The sequence below is a fragment of the Heloderma suspectum genome, chromosome 1 (genome assembly GCF_057233095.1).
Source record: "Heloderma suspectum isolate Gila_16-S chromosome 1, 16-S_ref, whole genome shotgun sequence".
Classification (NCBI taxonomy): Eukaryota; Metazoa; Chordata; class Lepidosauria; order Squamata; family Helodermatidae; genus Heloderma; species Heloderma suspectum.
Window position 1 is genome coordinate 127,670,579 of NC_139458.1, and position 19,021 is coordinate 127,689,599.

The window sequence follows — 19,021 nt, forward strand, 5'->3', positions numbered from 1 at the left end:
GAAGTATAGCCCGTGGTCCCAGAATCCAAATCTCTCTCGTCGGCACCACCTTCATAGCCAGTCATTCACCTGGAGTATTTTTTGTTCCCTTTCTATCCCTCTTCTAACTACTGGAAGGATGGATGAGAAAACTATCTGGGCCCCAAAGTTCTTGAGTTTCCTTCCCAGAGCTTCAAAGTTTGACGTGATTTCTTCGTAGCTCCGCTTGGTGGTATCATTTGTTCCCACATGGATGAGAAGAAAGGGATACCTGTCAGTGGGCTTTATGAGTGCAGGCAACCTTTCAGTCACATCTCTAATCCATTCTCCTGGAAGACAACATACCTGGCGAGTCCATGGGTCTTTGTGACATACTTGGGTCTCGATCCCATGCAGCAAGGAGTCTCCCACTACTACCACTCTTCTCTTCTTGTTGTTGTAGGCCTGGGTTTCATCGCCTCTGTTTGACTGACCTTCAGCCTCTTGCTCACTCTCATGTAGGTTCTCCTGTGATTCTTCCTCTGCAGGCTGTCCTCCAGTCTCATCCGCAAGTACCTGGAATCGGTTCCACAGCTCCACTGCTTCCACTGGTGCAGAGTGGCGTCTAGTTCTTCTTCTCCTAACTGTCACCCTTTTCCAAGGAATATCCTCTACTCCATTTTTCTTCACCTCAGCATTTCCCATTTCTGCCTCAGCTTGCTGTTGCTCTTCAAGCTTCTGGTCTTCCCTTTGCTGCTGTAGTTCCCCCATTCTGTCCAAGAACTCTTTGTGTTCTCTTATTCCCCAGAGGGTCGACAGTCGCCACTCCAGTCCACTTACTTTTTCTTCCAGCAGCATGATCAACTTGCACTTGTTGCAGGTGTAGGCCATGTTGTTCTCAGGCAAGAAAACAAACATTGCACACACCTTGCAGGTCACCACCACTGGAGAGTCTTGTCCTTCCAAAGCCTCTTTTCCCTTTTTGTGTCTAGCTCTGTGATTGTTCTAGACTAGCCTGTGCCTGCTCCTCTACTCAGTAGAGGTTAAAAGCAGAGTCCCACTGGTGTGGAAGTGTGTGTTACAAGACAAATAAATGAAAAAAAAAAGTTAGTTAAAAAAGAAAAAAAATGTTAGGGGCCTCCCCCTTGACCTCCCCTGCCGAACTCCCCTGGCCAATTCCTGTTTGCTCCCCCGTCTGCTCGCTCTGGTCGCTCGCTCTCTGGGAGCTTGCTTGCTTCTGTAGTTGCTGGACCAGCTGGAGCAGCTTGCTCTGCTCTGCTCAGCTGTGAGGAGGGAAACAGACTGAAGCTCCCCGCCCACTCAGCTGCTGGGAGTACTCAGGCCACACACCCCCAATTCAGTTGGAGCTCTCAGAAGCACCTGGTGAGCCCACAGCCACTCAGAAGGATAAAGGGCAGCCCCTGGGCTTCCCGCAGCCCACTTACCTCTTGTCTGAACTGGTTTACCACAACATCTACTGTTTGTCAGATCTAGGCCTTAGATATGCAGTAGGAATGATACATGCCTTTGTCAGAATAATAAGGAATATTTGCACACCTGCCAAAGGCCAAGTGCAGCATGGCTGGTGCCTAGGAACAGAATATTGCAGGGGGTGGGGCTGCAAACAAGAACTCTAAGGGCTCAGGTTAGGGATGTGTGGCGGCTGGGCCTTTGAAACTCTGCACACTGGACAAGCTGTTATAGCATAAGGTCCATATCACCCAGTGCGAGTTTCCAACGGCAAAACACTGTTTCTAAAATGCAAAAGGCTCATAAATCAAGGATTGTGGTTTGTGGTGAGTGAATCCACACCTTACTCACTTGAGCTTGGTATTATTAGGTTAGCAATCTAGAGAAGGGGGAAATGGTCCCTTGAATTATGTGTCAGACAGCAGATTTAATTGGCATTTTATGGCATTTTCAGTATTTTATGACTTTTGGAGGAAAACAGACTCCCAATCAATAAAATGTCAGAAAATACCAAAGCCACAGATCTCTGTCACATTCCAGGCACGTGCGCAACACAGTTTTGTTCTCATTAACCATGGACATAGAATAGCAGAATGTTAATTTAAAGACAAGGAGCATTAGTCTTGGAACCCCCCTCAGTACCAAGCCTCCCCAGGATGCAAAGGATCTGCAGGAGGACCGTCATGACCCTTGGCCTCATTGAGCATACAACAGTGGAGGCTGGTGGCTCCGATGTCAGTGGGGCAGTGAATCCGCTCTAGGTTTCATTCAGAACCCACCAGCACTCTAAAGGAGCCAAGGATTAACTGCCCCAGCAGCAGAGCCACCAGCCTCCACTGGCATACAAATGTTGTGCCATCTGCTTTTGTATGCAACCATCTGCTGAACTAGATTACATATCACCAAGCGTACATTTTCCTACCACCTCAAACCTTTAGGGCTGGGATATCCCAGTATGGCAAGAGGAGGTCAAGAACCCCTAAGCACTTAGACTCACGGGCCAGCAGTATTTTTCCTTGGAAAGCACAGGCCTTACTTTTCAGTACAGAAAAACAAATGAATGAATCTGGATGTCAGAGTTGTGTCGAATATCTGCTAAACAGTCATCTCCACTGAGCTTTAAAAAGGGAGGCATCTTGGCAGCAGAAAGAATCAAAGAACCTTTTAAGTGGTCCAGATATTAAGCAAGAAGAAGATGGCTTATTTCCTACACTTTAATGGGGGCTTCAAGAATTCGCAGTAGCTGGGGAGCCTTCTACATATGGAATCCAGAATGTTTTTTTCATGGAAATACCAAAACTGTTATATACATTGGTCATGAACCCATAAGTTCCCTGGATTATAGAAGTCACACTAAAGTCAATGGAAGAGCCAGGCTTAAATTGTAGCAATAAGTACATGACACTCCAGAGCACACATAATATATGGAAGAAAAAGTGGGATGAAAAGTTCTGTGTACATCAGAACATAGATTGGAACACTTGCACCCTGGGTAGAGTATTCTTCTCTGAGCCAGGGATGGAGAGAGGCAAGGGGCTGACAGTTTTGACTGGATACCTGCCCATGCTGCAGGGTTTTACAATCCTGTACTGGGAAAATATTTTTTATTATTAATAGTAATATTTATATACCACCTTTCCACAAATGTTACCATGGCAGAGTACAACAATTCAAATAAATCAAAATACATAAAAACAATAAAACCATATTTAAGCAGCACTGAAACATTGGAAGTGCTCCAGATCAAGAGGTAGCCAATTCTGGAAGGATTTGTGCCTCTGGATTTTGCAACCCCTAGCCAGTGGAAGGACAGACAAAAAGTTGAATATTCTGCCTGCCTGTCTGGCTTCTGCTAGATTATGCAACCAGGCAAAATTAAAAGTGAATTGGGTTACTTCAAGCATGAGAGCTGTCAAGGTTTCACTTATGATCTGCACCCCCTGAGCAACTCCTTAAGGATCTCTTGCCTCCTTAAGAGTCCCATCTTCCTTCTTTTACCTTCCCCTTCCCAGTAATGTCAGGTTTAGGCTGTAGACATGAGGTGACTGACACTCTAGACACAGGGTTTAACCACAACAGTTTACTTAGTAGATTTAGAACAAGCCATTTACAACTAAAGGTATTTACACAATAGAGCTGAGTGATACAAAAGGCATTCAAAGAAAAGAAAATTTGCAAAATGCAGGTTCCTTTACCCTAGCTGTCCTTAGACTTTTCTAGGCTGCTTCTTCCTGCTCACTCTTCAGACTCTGCTCTCACTTCAGGCTCTGGCTGCCTCTGCTCTTACTGGCACTCTCACCCCTTTTATATACCCTCCTCCCTCAATACCGAAAGTACAGCTTCAAACCTGAAGAAATGAAACTTAAGTGGAGAAATGAAACTGACACTTAACCAGAGAAATGAAACTACACCTCTCAGGGTTACCCCTTCCCAACAGAAAAATTCAGGCTTCTAAACCTGACCTTTTTTCCTTTACCCTATGTAGGCCTCAAACCTTCACAAGTGGCTTTTCTTGCAAGCAGATGAATCCCACCCACAAACTGCCAGAGAGTGGTGACTAGCCCAATGAAATTAGTTATTAGTCTTTTTGCACGTTCTGCCCCCCTCTCTGAGGTAACGAAGAGTTGGTTCACAAACTTAACACACATTGCACAAGATGCTAACTACTGACTTGCTTTGTAGGGCAATGAGAATTTCTCCTCAAATCCTAGCTTAAAGGTCTGAGGTAGGGATGATGTATCTGTCAAGTTTGATTTTGCTCAATTTCTCATTTTTCAAATATTAAGTTCGTTCCATCTTATTTCCACAGAAGCTTGCAAATTATTTTTTTAAAGTCTGGGTGACAATTTGTCCATATTTTTCTGCACATTCCTCCCAATATATGTATTCTTATACACATTTCCTAATTACACAATTTTTGCAAGTGATTTTCCTGAATACAATGTCCTTTTGTGTGCACTGTCCACTATTATACATATTTTTAAATTTGTGAACTGCATCACAAATTTCGGAACAGTGCAAATGCCACTGCATAACTGTATTCCGGTTCACGTGTAGGTTCGGGAAGTGCAAATTTGGTGAAGAAAATTCCCACCTATCCCTAGTTTGAGGTCCCCTTATATTATTCCGGTCAGAGAAAACAGGTTGAAGGAAGGTGAACAGGACAAAATAACCACGAACCCTTGAGTTTTATATCTTAGTTTACATCTCCTTGTCTGAGCCTTCAACAATAACTCCGTCTACTAATTAAAACAAATGAGAGGAGCACAGGGGAAAAAAAGGCTTTTTTGCTTTATCTAGGCTCTGAAAAATGAACTCTTTATCATTTATCTAGGCTCTTTATCTTTTGCTTTATCTAGACTCGGAAAAATGAACTTCAAATAACTGCCTCTGTAAATAGATGAGAGAAGAAGGGGAGGGTGATTGGAAAGAACCCAAATAGTGAGAGGGGCAAGTAGCATCTTTCACTAAAAAGGCCATGAAGAGGTCCATCTAGTTGGTCTGCTGTTTATCTAATTTGACCTTCACCCCATATGCTCTACATAGAGGAAAAAGCCCACAGTTCAATGGAAGAACACAGACTTTGCAAGCAAAAGATCCCAGGTTCAATACCTGATATCTCCAAGTAGGACTGGGAACAGGGCTGGCCCTTCCATGAGGTGGGGTGAATCCCCCGCCTCAGGTGGCAGACCCTGTGTGCCCCAGACTGCTGCTGCCAGGAGAACTGTGCACCCTGCCCAGCTCTCCAAAACATCGTGCTGGCTGCTCTCCTGCCACCCAAACAATGCCTTGCTTTGAGGACCCCTCAGAGCACAGCATCAAGTTGGGAAGCCCTGCCATTTCCTCAGAAGAAAGCAGCCAGTGCAGCTCTCCAGAGAGCCTGACCCAAATGCACAGGCAATCTCCAGGGCCATCTCTCCGCCGATACCTCACTCTGAAGAAGGACCCCTCAGGTGAGACATTAAGGAAGGAGAGAGGCCTGTGGCACACTCCTGCTGCCATGGGATGGGGGGGGTGGGGGGGTTGCTGCCACTCTTATTGTCGTTGGGAGGGAAGAGTGGTTGACAACACCAAGAAGAAGAAAGGGGGCAGTTGCGATAATCAGCATTGCCATTAGCATCATTGTGGGGAGGCCATTGCCATTGCAGGTGGGGTGGGGGAGAGGGCAGCAGTGTAATCTCCTGCCTCTGGAGGTCTTCTGCCAGCCCTGGCTGGGAAAGACCTTTCTAAAAATCTGGAGGGCTTTGGCCAATCAGCATAGACAAAACTGAGCTTGATGGACCAATGGTCTGATTCAGTATAATATAACTTCCAATGTTCTCTCTGCGTTCTCTACGCCAGGGATGGCTGTCTTGACAGCCTGGGCCCCTAAAAGCAATGTAATCTAGTGTCTTTACCTAACTGAAGTAGGAAGTTGTAAATAATTTTGCTCACAGGTTTCAATGGTAACTACAGGAAGCAAGGAGACTCCATTTTGTTTCATATACATTTTATCGTATTGCTATTTCATGCATATTCTGGAAAAGCAAAGAACTGCTGCAAATCTGCAGGGATCTTTCAGGAAGCACATCCATTCCTCAGGCTCCCCAATAATGGCCTTGAACTACCTGAACACATGAAGCAGTCCTCACCTGTGAACCCCTTACTGCCAGGAAGGACAGGATCTCTTCTCAATCATCCCAGAGTGCAGGACATGGAATAATGGGCTCAAGGTACAGGAAGCCAGATTCTGGCTGAATTCCTGACCGTAAGAGCAATACAACAATGGAACCCATTACCTAGGAAGGTGGTGGGCTCTCCCACACTGGAGGCATTCAAGATGAGGCTGGACAGCCATCTGTCAGGGATGCTCTGACTTGGATTCCTGCACTGAGCAGGGGGTTGGACTCGATGGCCTTGTAGGCCCCTTCCAACCCTACTATTCTATGATTCTATGATTTTTTGCCAAGCTTATTACAGAACCTGATCATCTATGAGCGGATGGATAGTTCTAGCTCCTGGATTAGTGTCTAGAGAGAAAAATGGCCCTGGAAATTCAGAAGTTAATGATGCCTGGTCTATCATTTCTGTTTATTGGTGTTCCCAACACAAATTGCATTAATTTGTCTTAATGCTGAGTCACTCCTTTCTTTCCTTCTTAATGGAAACAGTCAACAGCCCAGAGCTATGGGAAGTGGCCACCTTTCTGGTGTTGTCTAAGACAGCCTTCCCCAACCCAGTGCCCTCCAGATGTATTGGACCACAACTCCCAGCATCCCTGGGCAGCATGGCCGTGCTAACTGGGTATGATGGGAACTGTAGTCCAACACACCTGGAGGGCACCAAGTTGGTCTAAGTGCAATGCTTACAACCTGCTCTCTTGCAGCACTGTGGCACAGCATCACAGTGGAGAGGGGGGGCAGCAACGAACCTACTGTTTCCCACCTCCATTCTCCACCTCCTCCAGTCCACCCAGAACCAGCTGTCCTTTAAAAATCATGAGGCGGCAGCAGCAGCATAGTGTCTTCTCTTCCTCTTTCCCCCAGTTGATTTTCTTCCTGTCTGTCACCTGCTAGAGGAAACGTTCTGAGTTGCGCAATAGCTGCACGTCCTCAGAACATTCCCCCAGCAACTACTGTTTGTTTCTTTTTAATGGCCAGCACTTGGCTGAGGGAATGGCTTTCAGGCAGGGGAGATCTGTTGATCATCCCTCAAAAGCTAGGGACAACTCAAAAGTGCTCCCTAGTAGGGGCTTCTATTATTTATAGTCACTTGTTTAGTTTATTGTAAAGCAGGCCACAATTTCATTAAAAAGATGGACAACTGTTTCCTGGATTAAACTAGACATATGGCCCCAAGCAGTCATGTCAATGGGACTGAAACCCCAATGCTGCTTCGTGTGGCCAGAAAAGCACATCCTTTGGAGCTGCTGAGTAGACCTGAATGTAGTGAGGCTGCACTGACTAGAGGAGGAGAAAGTTTAAAAAATTGGGGGGGGGGTGTCAGAGGAAGTGTACTTGGGTAGAACAGAAGAGTGTGTGTGTGAGGTAGCAATGCAGAAGGGCTGATACATAATAGTAAAACTGGGGCATTTTTACTAGAGGGGGAGATGTAATGAAAAGGCCATTATGATTGTGAAGAATGGGAGAGGAGCTGGTGGAAGAGCAGTAGTGCTCTTTGTAGTTAGATATGTACTCAAACATTCCTCCAAGAAGTGCAGGAAGGATTTATTAGCCTCACAAAAAAACTGAGTTAGGTTAGGATGGAACAGAGTGACTTGCCAAACTGAACTTCATGGCTAAACAGGGCTTTGACCCCGAGTTTCCCACTCCATGCCCAACTCTAGCCACACTGTGGAAGAGAAAGCCACCCTAGCTCGGCACACGTTCAGGAAATGCAGGATGCCAACTCAGTCGGATCAGCCACAAGGCAGAAACAATGGTCAGCCTTAGGCAGGTGGGTGCTAGGAATGAAGGGCTGTTCTCCCAGTATCTGGATTACAATCACTTCACTGTCATCATTGAGAGCACAGGCAACAAACAGTGGGAGAGAATCCAATCCCCGCTTTCCACCTCTTGATCCTTTCAGGATGGAAAAAAGCAAAATGGGGGACCTTTCTAATCTTCAGCTCTCCACTTTCCTTGGGATGCTGCTGCTCTGTTTAGAGAAAAGAGGAAGACAAGCATTTCTTCCCATTTCTGACAGCAACTTGGCTGAGTCTTGGAGAAGAACCACCTGTATGAAGGAGCCCATGTTGTCCCTGTACTTTACCCCACCCTGAATGCAGCTGTTCATAAAGCTTGCAGATCAAAACCAAGAAGGTTTGGGAGCTATAATGTTATCTTTATTTAAGTCGAAACTAGTGCATTTTGTATGCTGCCTTTCCCCTTCCAAATACCAAAATTAGCATGTGGCTTCCTAATTCCATCTGACAGAAGAGAAATACTTTACCCTGTTGTTCAACGCCCCTTTTACCTTTCTGCTAAGTCAGGTAAACAGGTATCAGTATTGTCTTCACTGGCTGGCAGCAGCTCTCCAGGGTTTCAGAGCAGGGTCTTTCCCAGTCCTACCTGGAGATGCTGGAGATTGAACCTGGAACCTTCTACATGCAAAGAAGGGGCTCTACCACTGAGCTACGGCCCTTCTCCAAAGGGTGTCTTATGCCAGTCAACTAATTGGTAGATATAGAGCTTCTCCACACAGCACTTATATCTTTCTATTGAGATTGGTTAGTCATAGAGGTTTGTGGGTCCTTTAGAGGATGTCATCAACTTCCAGGGTGTCTCCTTCACTAAATGACTTTATTCCATTTTTTAAAAGATCGGAGATAATGAGCTATCAAATTACAGTGTGTTGAGTTCTCTCTTGAAAAGAGGAAATCCTGCAATAACAGGAGCTAGACCACCACACCATCTAGTGGCTGTATAATAAAATGTAGGGAAAAGGGAGTCTGTGGTGATCCTGCATTTAAAACAGAAGCAGAAAGCCCCGTTTTAAATGTGGGATTTTAGGCTGGTGAAGCCTAGGCCCATCATCTTCCTCCCTTCCAGCTCCTGTGTCAAGCCATTACAACAACAGAGGCTGAAACACTAGACTAGGTTCGGTGCCTACAACTTCGTGCTGGAAAACTATTGATGGAAAATCATTACTGAGACAATCTCCTCCCCTTTCTCTCTCACACCTTTGAACATTTTGCTAGACAAATTCCCTGTCAAAGCTAGAATTTGGGGTATCAGTTCTTTAATAAAGTCCAGCACTGGAAACAGAACTCTTTTCAGAAATCTCTTCCAAGTATATTTTCTTCTTTCCTTAACATACAGGCCTCTGAAGCTTGCACACCTTTTAAGGAAATGATAATTAAAAGCCAGTTCACATGGCTGGTAGACCTGAGGTGATTTTTTAAAATTCAAAACATGGCATTTCCTTGCTTATTGTGAGCAGGCAAACACAAGCACATAATAGGCAAACATACTGAGGTAGTAAGTGGTGTGCAAAAGAGCAGTTCAACAATGGAACCAGTTCCTGGGGAGGAGAGCGGTCTCCCTCGCTGGAGGTATTCAAGCAGAAGCTGGACATCCATCTGTTGAGGATACTCTAGCTCTGGATTTCCTGCTTCAAGGGGGAGGGTGAACTAGATGTCCAACAAGTAAAGGCTCTTCCAACTCTATGATTCTATGAAAACTGTATCCCTTCTGCAAGTGGTGAATCAGTCAGAAACCATCTTGCTGCCAGAAAATGCCAGTACTGTGCAAAGTGCATCTGACTTTGACTCGGAAGGCAGGGGTCCTAATCCCCATTTCACCATGCTCACTGGGTGACAAATCAGTATCTCTCTGTCTAACTGTAGTGGTGTTACTCATGTAGATGTTGCAGCATTAAAGGCGATACTCCCATGTATATCAACATGAGCTCAACGTGGAAGATATGGAAGGTATGTCAACATGGAAGAAGGGAGGGCTAAAAATGTAATAATTACATAAATAAGCAAGCCATGAGTCTGGAAACAATAAGTGACCAAATGAGTCTGAATGAGCACATTCTATGAGGTGGTGCCCCTGCATGTTCCTTATTCAGTGACATTGATGGTTAAGGAAGCAAGCCTATGGCTGCTAGTCAGCAGCTAGACAGCCATAGGATATGTGGGTTTCTGAGAACCGACCTCAGAGCCCGCACTCCGAGGTCAGTTCCTGGAGAACTGACCTCCCCCCATTCCGTGCTGCTTCGCAGGCAGCTCGGAACGGCCCTGCACTCCGTGCTCGGAAGAGGAACATGGAACGGCCAAAATGAGGCATCCTGGGGGGCATTCCAGTGTGGGGAAGGCAGAAATGCCGGTATGACACATCCTACACATTGTCCAGCAGCCTCCTCCCCCCCTCCGCCTTCCTATGGCTAGACAGCAGAAATCAGCTGTCTAGCCGCAAACGCAGGGCAGCTGAAGTGTGGAGGGGATGATCCCCTCTGTGCTTCTCCTGACCTGCATTGGATAGGCGGTCGCCTCTGAGTTCGGAGGTGGCTGCCTATCCCCATAGGATTGCACCCTAAGTGACATTAGGTCACTTAATGGGGAAACCTGCACAAGAAAGCAGAAGCCAACCCACCAACTTTCCATCTGGCCCTTTGGTATCATCTTGGCCCTTGTTAACTGAGCTCCTCTCTACTTTTCCTCTTGCCCTGCTCCAGCCTCATATCCATGGGTCATACTAGTAAGGTACAGATGACGTTTTCAAGGGCAATGGACTCAACGGGTTTTTCTTCAGGAGATGAAAGCTCCTCCCCTTCCATCCCAGAGACATGTTCCCCCTTGGAATGGCTCTGCACAATTCCCACTGAAGCCAAGGCTGTTGGGCACATACACACACAAATGTGCTTGGCTCTGAGTGTGCACACTATTTACCAATCAATCTAAAATTAGGGTTGAGTCCCATTCTCGTAGGTTTTGACTTTTTTTTTTCATCTAAACATACCATTTTGACAAGGTAGAACTTTTTCAAACAGATATGAAAAATTGATATTTCTTTCCTCCCCTCACCGAAGGATGTTTTGTGGAGGCAATTTTCTAGCCTCCGAGTTTACTTCCATGAACCCTAAGAAGACACAGCTGAGGAAGCTGCCCAGACATGCCATCCCCTGGGACTAGCCCCCAAGGACCAGGTGTCAAGAAGCTACCATCCTCGGGAAGAACTAGCAATGCAAATTTTCATAGCTATGTCTTCTTTTAAGGCTCCCTTGGAACAGCAATACAAGTGGAGGTGAAAATTAACACAGACTTCCAGAAGTGATGCTGAAATTTCAACCAAAAATTGTGAAATGGCTGGGTTAGTTTAGCTCAGCCTTCTAATTACAGAAGATGCAAAGATCTTCCAGCCATAGCCTGGAACCTACAGGAGGGGCGGTAGCTCAGCAATAGAGCACCTGCTTTGCATGCAGACGGTCCCAGGTTTGATCCCCGACATCTCTAGGTACTACAGGAAAAGCTCCTGCTTGAAACTCTGGAGAGCCACTGTTGACAATACTGGGCTAGATGGACCCATGGTCTAACTCAATATAATACAGGTTCCTATCTTCCTATGTAAAGATCCCCCATCTCTGTCACCCAGGGTCTACTTTTATGTAGGTTAAGTACCTTCCAATAAGATGTTTGCATCCTCCTGTACTGAAACCTCCTGCCCTGAAACCTCTTGCCCAACCTCATTATAATATCTCTATAGTCTGGGTTTCAGGAGTTTGTTCAAGAGTTTCCTGGAATTTCCTGAAATTATTTTTGCTGAGTAAAAAAGCACACACTCCACACAGAGGTGAAAGTAAGAAGAAAGCACACACTATCCTCATACCCATGCAGTGCATATTATACTAGGCAATTTAAGGTGCACTATATTTCAAGAAAATCAAGAAATAATGGGAACAGAGTAGCCTCCAAGCTAACTTTTTTCTGCCTCTCATCTTTAGCTTTCAGCCTGCTCTAAATTGTTCTGACTGGAATGATTTAATGTGAATGACTGCTCCAGAATAAAAAGTAGCGTTCAGTTCTGCTCCTTTCCCTACTTCTTAAAGAGAGGCAAAGAGTGTTAAGGAACTATTTCAAACACGTAAAACTTCAGGGTCACCCAGATCACAAAGTGGGCAGCTCAGCTCACTCACTATATACTGGCATTGGCTCCAAATCAGATAGGTTTTTATTTATTATATATTACTGGTAAAGCACTTGTCTCTGACTTCAGGTGCTTTTGCAGTGAATTATGAACACAGTAGCATAGTTGTATAAATTACAAAAGAGAAAATAGAAGGCTGGCCCCTAGGAAAGGCCTGTCTCGTCTTTTCTATTTCCCAGGAGATTCTTATGTCCTTTAAATCCACCATGGCGAGATAGCTCAAGCTGTCTCTCACATTCTACTGAAACTGAATGTCCTTCCTTCCATTTCCATTGTGAGACACTTATTATTATTATTATTGGAAGGGGAATAATTAAAAGTGGGCTAGAGAGACGGAGCTTCAAGTTTCCTAAAAGAAAACGAAACATTGCGCTGGATCCAGACTATGTTAGTCAAGCTCTTATCCCATTCAAATCAATCAGGACAAGCTAGTCATGACTAACTTAAGCTGCATTAGTTTCAATGGGCCTAAAGTGTGACAAACATAATCTGGTTCCAACCCATTCATTTTGCATCTCTTATTTTGGCTCTCTCTCACAGTGCATAATGCGGGGATAGGCAACCTTTTGGGGGCCATGAGCACATTTGACACTTTGAAAAGGTGGCCTGGGTGCCACTACACTGTGGGATGGCACCAGGCCAATCACAAAATGTTGGGGGGGGGGGCCTTTTGTGGGTGTAGGTGTGCATGTGTGAGACGGCTTTGCGTGTGCATGAGTGATTTCTCTGTGTGTGTCTGGCTGATTTCTCTGGATTCTCTCCCCCCCCCCTTTCCCCCTCTCTCTCACTCTCTCTTTCTGGCTGCTTTCCCCTCTCTCTGGCTCTCTCTAGCTGCTTCTTTGTCTGTCTGTCTCTGGCTTCTAGCTTTTCTTCCCTGCCCTTTTTGATTTCTGGATTTTGGCTTTTCTCTCCCTGCTTCCTACCCATCCCTGGATTCTGGCAGTTCTCCCCTTATCTCTCTTTCCCTGAGGCTTTTTTCTCACATTTTTTCTCTCTCCTTTCCCCTGGGTTCTCTTTCAGTGTCTCTTGCCATTCAACACCCCCCTATGACAGTGTACTGCAGAAGAAGATCAGTAATGGTGGTGAAGCAAACTTTCAGGGAAGCTTGTCTGCAATTACTGATCTTCCCACTGAGGAGCTCTGATAAATTCCAAGGAACCCTGGGGCTCCTTGAAACACATTTGCAAAAACACTATAAAGGAGTGTCTGTAGTGATTCCTAGCAGTTTGCTGTTCAGAAAGGTGTGCATGTAAAATATAAATATTCATTGAAGTGCAGTAAGCTGCCAAATCAGTCAAAGCCACAGCATTCTCAGTTCTAATTTCCAGATTTCTATAAACCCAGAAGCCCTGTTTACATATTAACTGCACTGAGCATGGAAATCTGCAGGAGGAAACCCTATGCACATATGCACAGGGTTCCAGCTCACATGGATGCCTCACCTTGCTTCTCGTTTAATTGCTATTAATGCAAGAAGTGGGTAGAATATATTCACAAATCAGCTTTCCCTTTGGCTGACCTCTGAAAGAGATACAACAGTCGACACTGAATGACAAGGACTTGGGAACTGTCTTCCAGTTTTAAAATTGCATTGGTGCTTTGTACTGCTGCTGCCCACTGTTGGTGGGTTTACCTTGGTTTTATCCTATGGCTGTTTTAATTTCTTTTAGAAATTGTCTTGTTATATTTGTCTTGTTATATTTATTGTCTTGTCTTGTTATATTTATTATGTATTTTATGATTTTAAACTTCATTTTGTGAACTGCCAGAGAACCTCAGTGGTATAAAAATGCAATAAGTAAGTAAGAAAGTATATAGTACAGTTTAAAATACAGCTTTAAAAATCTATCCAATTGTAGGAGTAAACTCCACAAAGAGAGTTCTAAGCTAACTTTTTTTTCATCAAACATCATCAGGAAGGGTTAATGAAACTAGGGGCAATTTCTTGGGAGAAATGAGACAATGGCCTAAGGTCAGTTATACTGAAAGGTAAGCACTGATTAATTTAACAGGCCCATGTCTGAGCTGTAGCGTTATGAACATAAAGGGAATCCATTTATGCAGACTTAATTTTTTTCTGCAACAGTATAACAATTCATTACAGCCCGTAAATTAATCCCACTGGCAAAATAAACTACATAATGCTAGAAAGGTCTCTATGGATCTCAGGCTATGCTTGATACCAATGGTAGATTTTCTCCAAAAATACTGGATACTACGGCAAACAGTCTAATGCCTAATTGCTGCAGAAGAAAAAGGAACCAGTTTTCACTTGCGGTGGGATTCCCAACTGTCAACCAGCTGTGGAATGTAGCAGAAATAGAAAGAATACAGAGTACAGTTTTATTAGAACAAATGAGGCCAGGTGGTTCAAGCAGGCAAGCTACACAGTACAGGGAAAATGCTCACTAGCCAGTTGGTGGATTAGCATCCTTGAGATCAAGAAATACGGCAATCAGTCAGATCTCAAGAAATAACCAAGAAAGAAGCCATTCCCAATAAGCAACAACAATGGGACCAGCAATGGGACCAGCAACAACAATCTATTTCCTTCATAGATTTATCTGGATCTGTCTTGGAATCTAGTTCAACTTCTATATTGTTTTCTCGCACAATTGTTCCAGAGAGATTATTAAACTATTTTACAGATGTGTTAGTTAAAAGCAAATAATAGCTAATAGTGAAAAACTAGGGAAAACCAATTTGGCATGATTTCCATTTTTATGTTTGTGCTGATGATGGGTTCGGATTTCTCTATGAAATAAATAAAATACAAATATGTTCCCACTTGTCTCTTCAAAGGCATGAAATCTGCAAGTTTTCAATTATCTAGCTCAACGTGTAATATCCTTGGTTTAAACTGCAGCTTTGGTAGGTAAATTTTGCCATCTTGGTGAGTAACCGGGATGCATACTAGCGTATTTTGTTCATATATATCTTTCATATCCTACATAACTGCTGCAGAGATGCCTTATCCCAGATAAAAACAGTCAGTGATTTTCAGTACATCGCAGCATAGTGATTTCTTGTGTTGGACTTTGGTATGCACAGTACCTCATTTCAAGAATATTGTCAGGGGTGTTTCTGAGAGCAGGGAGTGGGATAGCAGTTCAGATTCTGAAGAAGAACCATTAGACATGGCGGAGGTGTTTTCCCAGGCTAGTCCAGATATGAGTAGGCCTGCTTCTCAGGTTACAAATGTCCAGATGGCTGAGCACGAGGGTCCCCCCCGTGACAGGCAGCAAGCAGGAGGATGACCTAATAGATGCCAGGTGCAGAGCAAAGACAGAGAAAGCTGGGGCAGAACTTAGACGGTCTACCCAACTGGCCTTGCGTGAGAAGCTGCATTTAGAGGCCTCACAACAAGAGAGGGACCTCCCTCCCTTAAGTTAGGCTAGCGAGACCACCTCCCTCTTCAAACGGCGGGCAACTCTCATAAATTCCATTTGGATCCCCTGAAGGCATTCCTGGTAGATGGAGAGTCTCTGAGAATTTGCATCTGCATGACCCTGTGAAGTAATGGATTAAATGAAGTAATGGATTAAAAGCTGTAGACTGAAGCCTCTCGTCTGTGTATGTTTGGGCACTGAAATGAAGTGGGAGCTAAGGGATCATGACAAATATGCTGAACATTGATATACATGCAAGTACTCAGAGGCCACAGGATGCAGGGGGGCAACAGGGGCAGTTGCTGTTTCATACTCACGCTAAGCAGGAGGCACTTGTTTTCTTTGATGGCTCCTATGCACCCCACAAAGCCAATGATCATCACAAAAGTCCCTGTGATGATCAGCAGGTTGGCAGCTGACAGGGAAGGGAAGGAGGACGAGAGGGTAGCGAAGTTCCCTTGGGTAACAGCTAGCCATATGCCAACTCCAAGGATCCCACAGCCTCCCAGCTAGAAAAAACAAAAGAGAAACAAGTTAGCTTAGTCAAACTGCCAAGAAAGCTATTATCGCAATCGCTATCACCACTATCCTTCATTATCGTTATTAGCAGCAGCAGCAATATCCAGGAAGTGCACAATAACACTATGATTATTCTCACAAGTCTGCATGTCTCTGTTCCGTGAAATCACACAGTGCACGTAACTTGGAAGAGGATCGCCATCTAGGACTGATGCACAGTTATGCTGGGTAGATTTAACATGAACATTAAGTGAGTGTCTCTGATCCCTTAAGCCTCCATATGAAAGAGACGGGGGCGGGCAGGGGGAAGAAGGAGCAAGAGGCATGGAGGTGCTATGATCTCTGTTCCACAGGCAAGAAATTGAAGTGATTTGGACCAGCCTCACAAAGACAGCCAACCACACAGCAGGGATTGGAAATTAAGCTCATGGATTTCAACACAGTGCCTTTGCTTGAATTGACATTCTTCGCTTAAAGGATATGCACACACTGAGAGAAGCTAATGAAGTCTCTGTGTAGCTCAAGACTAAAAAAGATCCACAGAATAATGTAGGCAGTTCAGCTACTTGAAACGTGGAGTCAGTGTTAGCTGTAGTCCAGTTTATTGCTGTCGGCAAAGAAAAGCCAGAGGCCATCTCACCCTTTCACTTCCAGATAGCCAGCTTCTCAAAACTGCCTGGGGACTCCAATGGGAAGTGTGTCTGCAAGGAAGAAGGAGCGTGCAACTCTCCCAGCTTCCATCACCCTTACCTGTGTCACTGTGTGTAGAAGGCACCACGCTGCTGCTTACCACATACTGCAGCCTCCTCCCTCAGGAAATTAGAAAGGTGCTGGCTAGGGTTGGGGGGAGTTGCAGGCAAAAACATCTGGAGCGTCACAAGTTGCCCACCCTTGATCTAAACTGACAGGGGCAGCGACTCTCCAGAGCTTCAGACTGGAATCTTTCCCAGCCCGCCAGGAGATGCCAGGGATTGAACTTGGGACCCTGGGCATGCAAAGCAGCTGTTCTACCATGGAGCTTTGGCCCTTCCATTAGTTAGTGCGCTAATCAGGAAGGTACAGTTGTCTGATAATATCCTTTGAGAACTTTGATGGTGAGAACTGTGAAGCTGAGGACCAGGGCCTTGTCAGTGGTGGTCTCTACTAAGGGGCATTCATTGCCCAAAGAAAGGTCTCTCTGGACCTTCTTGCCTTTAAGGAACACACCACTTTATTTCTTTGGAGTTTTTCAGAGACCACTTTAGTCTCAGAATATGAGGACAACTAGTTTTCCAAATTGCACCAGACCCTTTATTAGCACTCCTATCCATTTGTAATGATATAATGACCCCGGTAAACCATTAAGAGTTAGTTGCTCTATTATTGGCAGCGGCATGTATGGAGGTAGCAAAAGGGTGAAAAACCAAGTCAGGATATACAGTCCGAGGGTGGCAGACCAGGATGTGCCAAGTGGCACTAGCCGAGAAGCTCACTCATCAAAGTAGATAGATTAGGGGGCTAACCAAGCAAGACAGTGTCATAAAGATATGGCTTCCATTTTTTATCTTTGTTAACAAAAAAGAAAATGACTTCAGACCTCCAGTCACACAGAGATCATTTTGGAAAAGCCTAACATCTTAAGATTTGAATATATACCTTGTGCAATTCTTTCTATCCAGTGTAACTTTGGCACTACAAAACTGAACATAGATGTGTATACAGTACAATAAGCTCTTGACTCTATTGTTAAAAGTTTTGTTTATCTGTTTAATGGAAATAATAATAATAAAAAATATGAGGACAACTAGTTTTCATCCAATTTGCTTATTTGTTTTTATGCAGACTCTCAAAATATTTAGTCTGAATATTTTGCGTGATACTGGGAGGCAAAGCAGACATCACTTCAAAGTAATGGATCATTATTTTGCAATGCAAATTGAAGGCACGGGCCCCCTAACCAGGACTGAACCCACAGCAGGGGAAAGGGGTAAAACCCCATGCTAGGGTCCTGGTCCAGATGAGGCCCCCTGCACTTACACTAGAGTTAAAACTGAAAAAAGTAGTAGCTACTACTTACATCTTTAAAGTTTGCATTGGCCCTGAATGTGTAAGCCACTTGGAATAGGCTTCCTGGTCAGGTGAGACATATATTTATAATTTCAAAAGAGGAGATCTGCCTGTCTGTCAGTGCCATAGCGCCAAGACCATGAAATATAGACACCTGAAACGAGGGATGTATAAGAATTCTGCGTGGAGGGTGAAAACACAATGGACTTTTCTGGTTTGGCCCTGTGACTCTGTCAATTCCCCCCCCCCCCATAAATACACTTTTGCTTGGGAACTGCTGAAGTGAAGAAGGAAATGACAAGTTCTTTGACAAATACTGAATATAGCTCTGCTGAGCTAAATGAAGTAGTGTGTGGAGAAGATGAAACTGACAAGGATATTTACAAGAGGGAAATATGGCTCTGTGGGGCAACATAATGGACAGGTGGACTTGTGCAAGATCCCCAATTATTTTTTTTAAAGGACACCATTTGCGCAAATTTCAAGATGCCCCCAAATTGTACAAATTACAATTTGCACATATTACCAGTTACACAAATTGCAGAACCCCCCAAATATCTGCAGAATATTTTCAGAACTGGTGGGGGGGGGGGAAATCCACTACAGTCCACTGCCACTTACAGGAACGGAAATGTTGCGGAATCCCTTCGGGCTTAAATAGAAAGGAATTCTCCACATCGCACATCCCTACCAGAAACTTGGCATGCATACCAAGGGGACCCTAGGAGTGTGTGCCTCAAGGTTATTTGGTTTCTATGTGTCCTTATGTTTGAAGTCTGCAGTATCATCTCCAGTTACTAGGTGACAGGCTTCCATAACCAGCACAAAGCTTTGCAGTCAATACAGTTTGAAGTCAGGGAGGTGTAGTCCAAAGAGCACAGTTACAGGGCTGCCTCCTGTTCCTGCTGTAGGGCAGCCCCTCATCAGGGGAATGGAGTGGACAGACTGCTCTCTCAGAGGGCTATAGGGGTACAGCATAGCAGGGACCATGCTTGAGGTGCTAGAAACTTT

At 44.7% G+C, this 19,021-nt stretch overlaps 1 protein-coding gene across 13 annotated transcripts in view; it reads right to left on the minus strand.

The window, feature by feature from the left end:
- The window catches only part of TSPAN4 (tetraspanin 4), a 796,820-nt gene that overhangs the window by 113,452 nt on the left and 664,347 nt on the right, over nucleotides 1-19,021 (minus strand). For all 13 annotated transcript variants that reach the window (XM_084856527.1, XM_084856547.1, XM_084856537.1 and 10 more), the window contains one exon: nucleotides 15,763-15,954. In XM_084856527.1, the coding sequence (XP_084712653.1) occupies nucleotides 15,763-15,954 (192 nt within the window). The remainder of the gene's footprint in view (nucleotides 1-15,762; nucleotides 15,955-19,021) is intronic.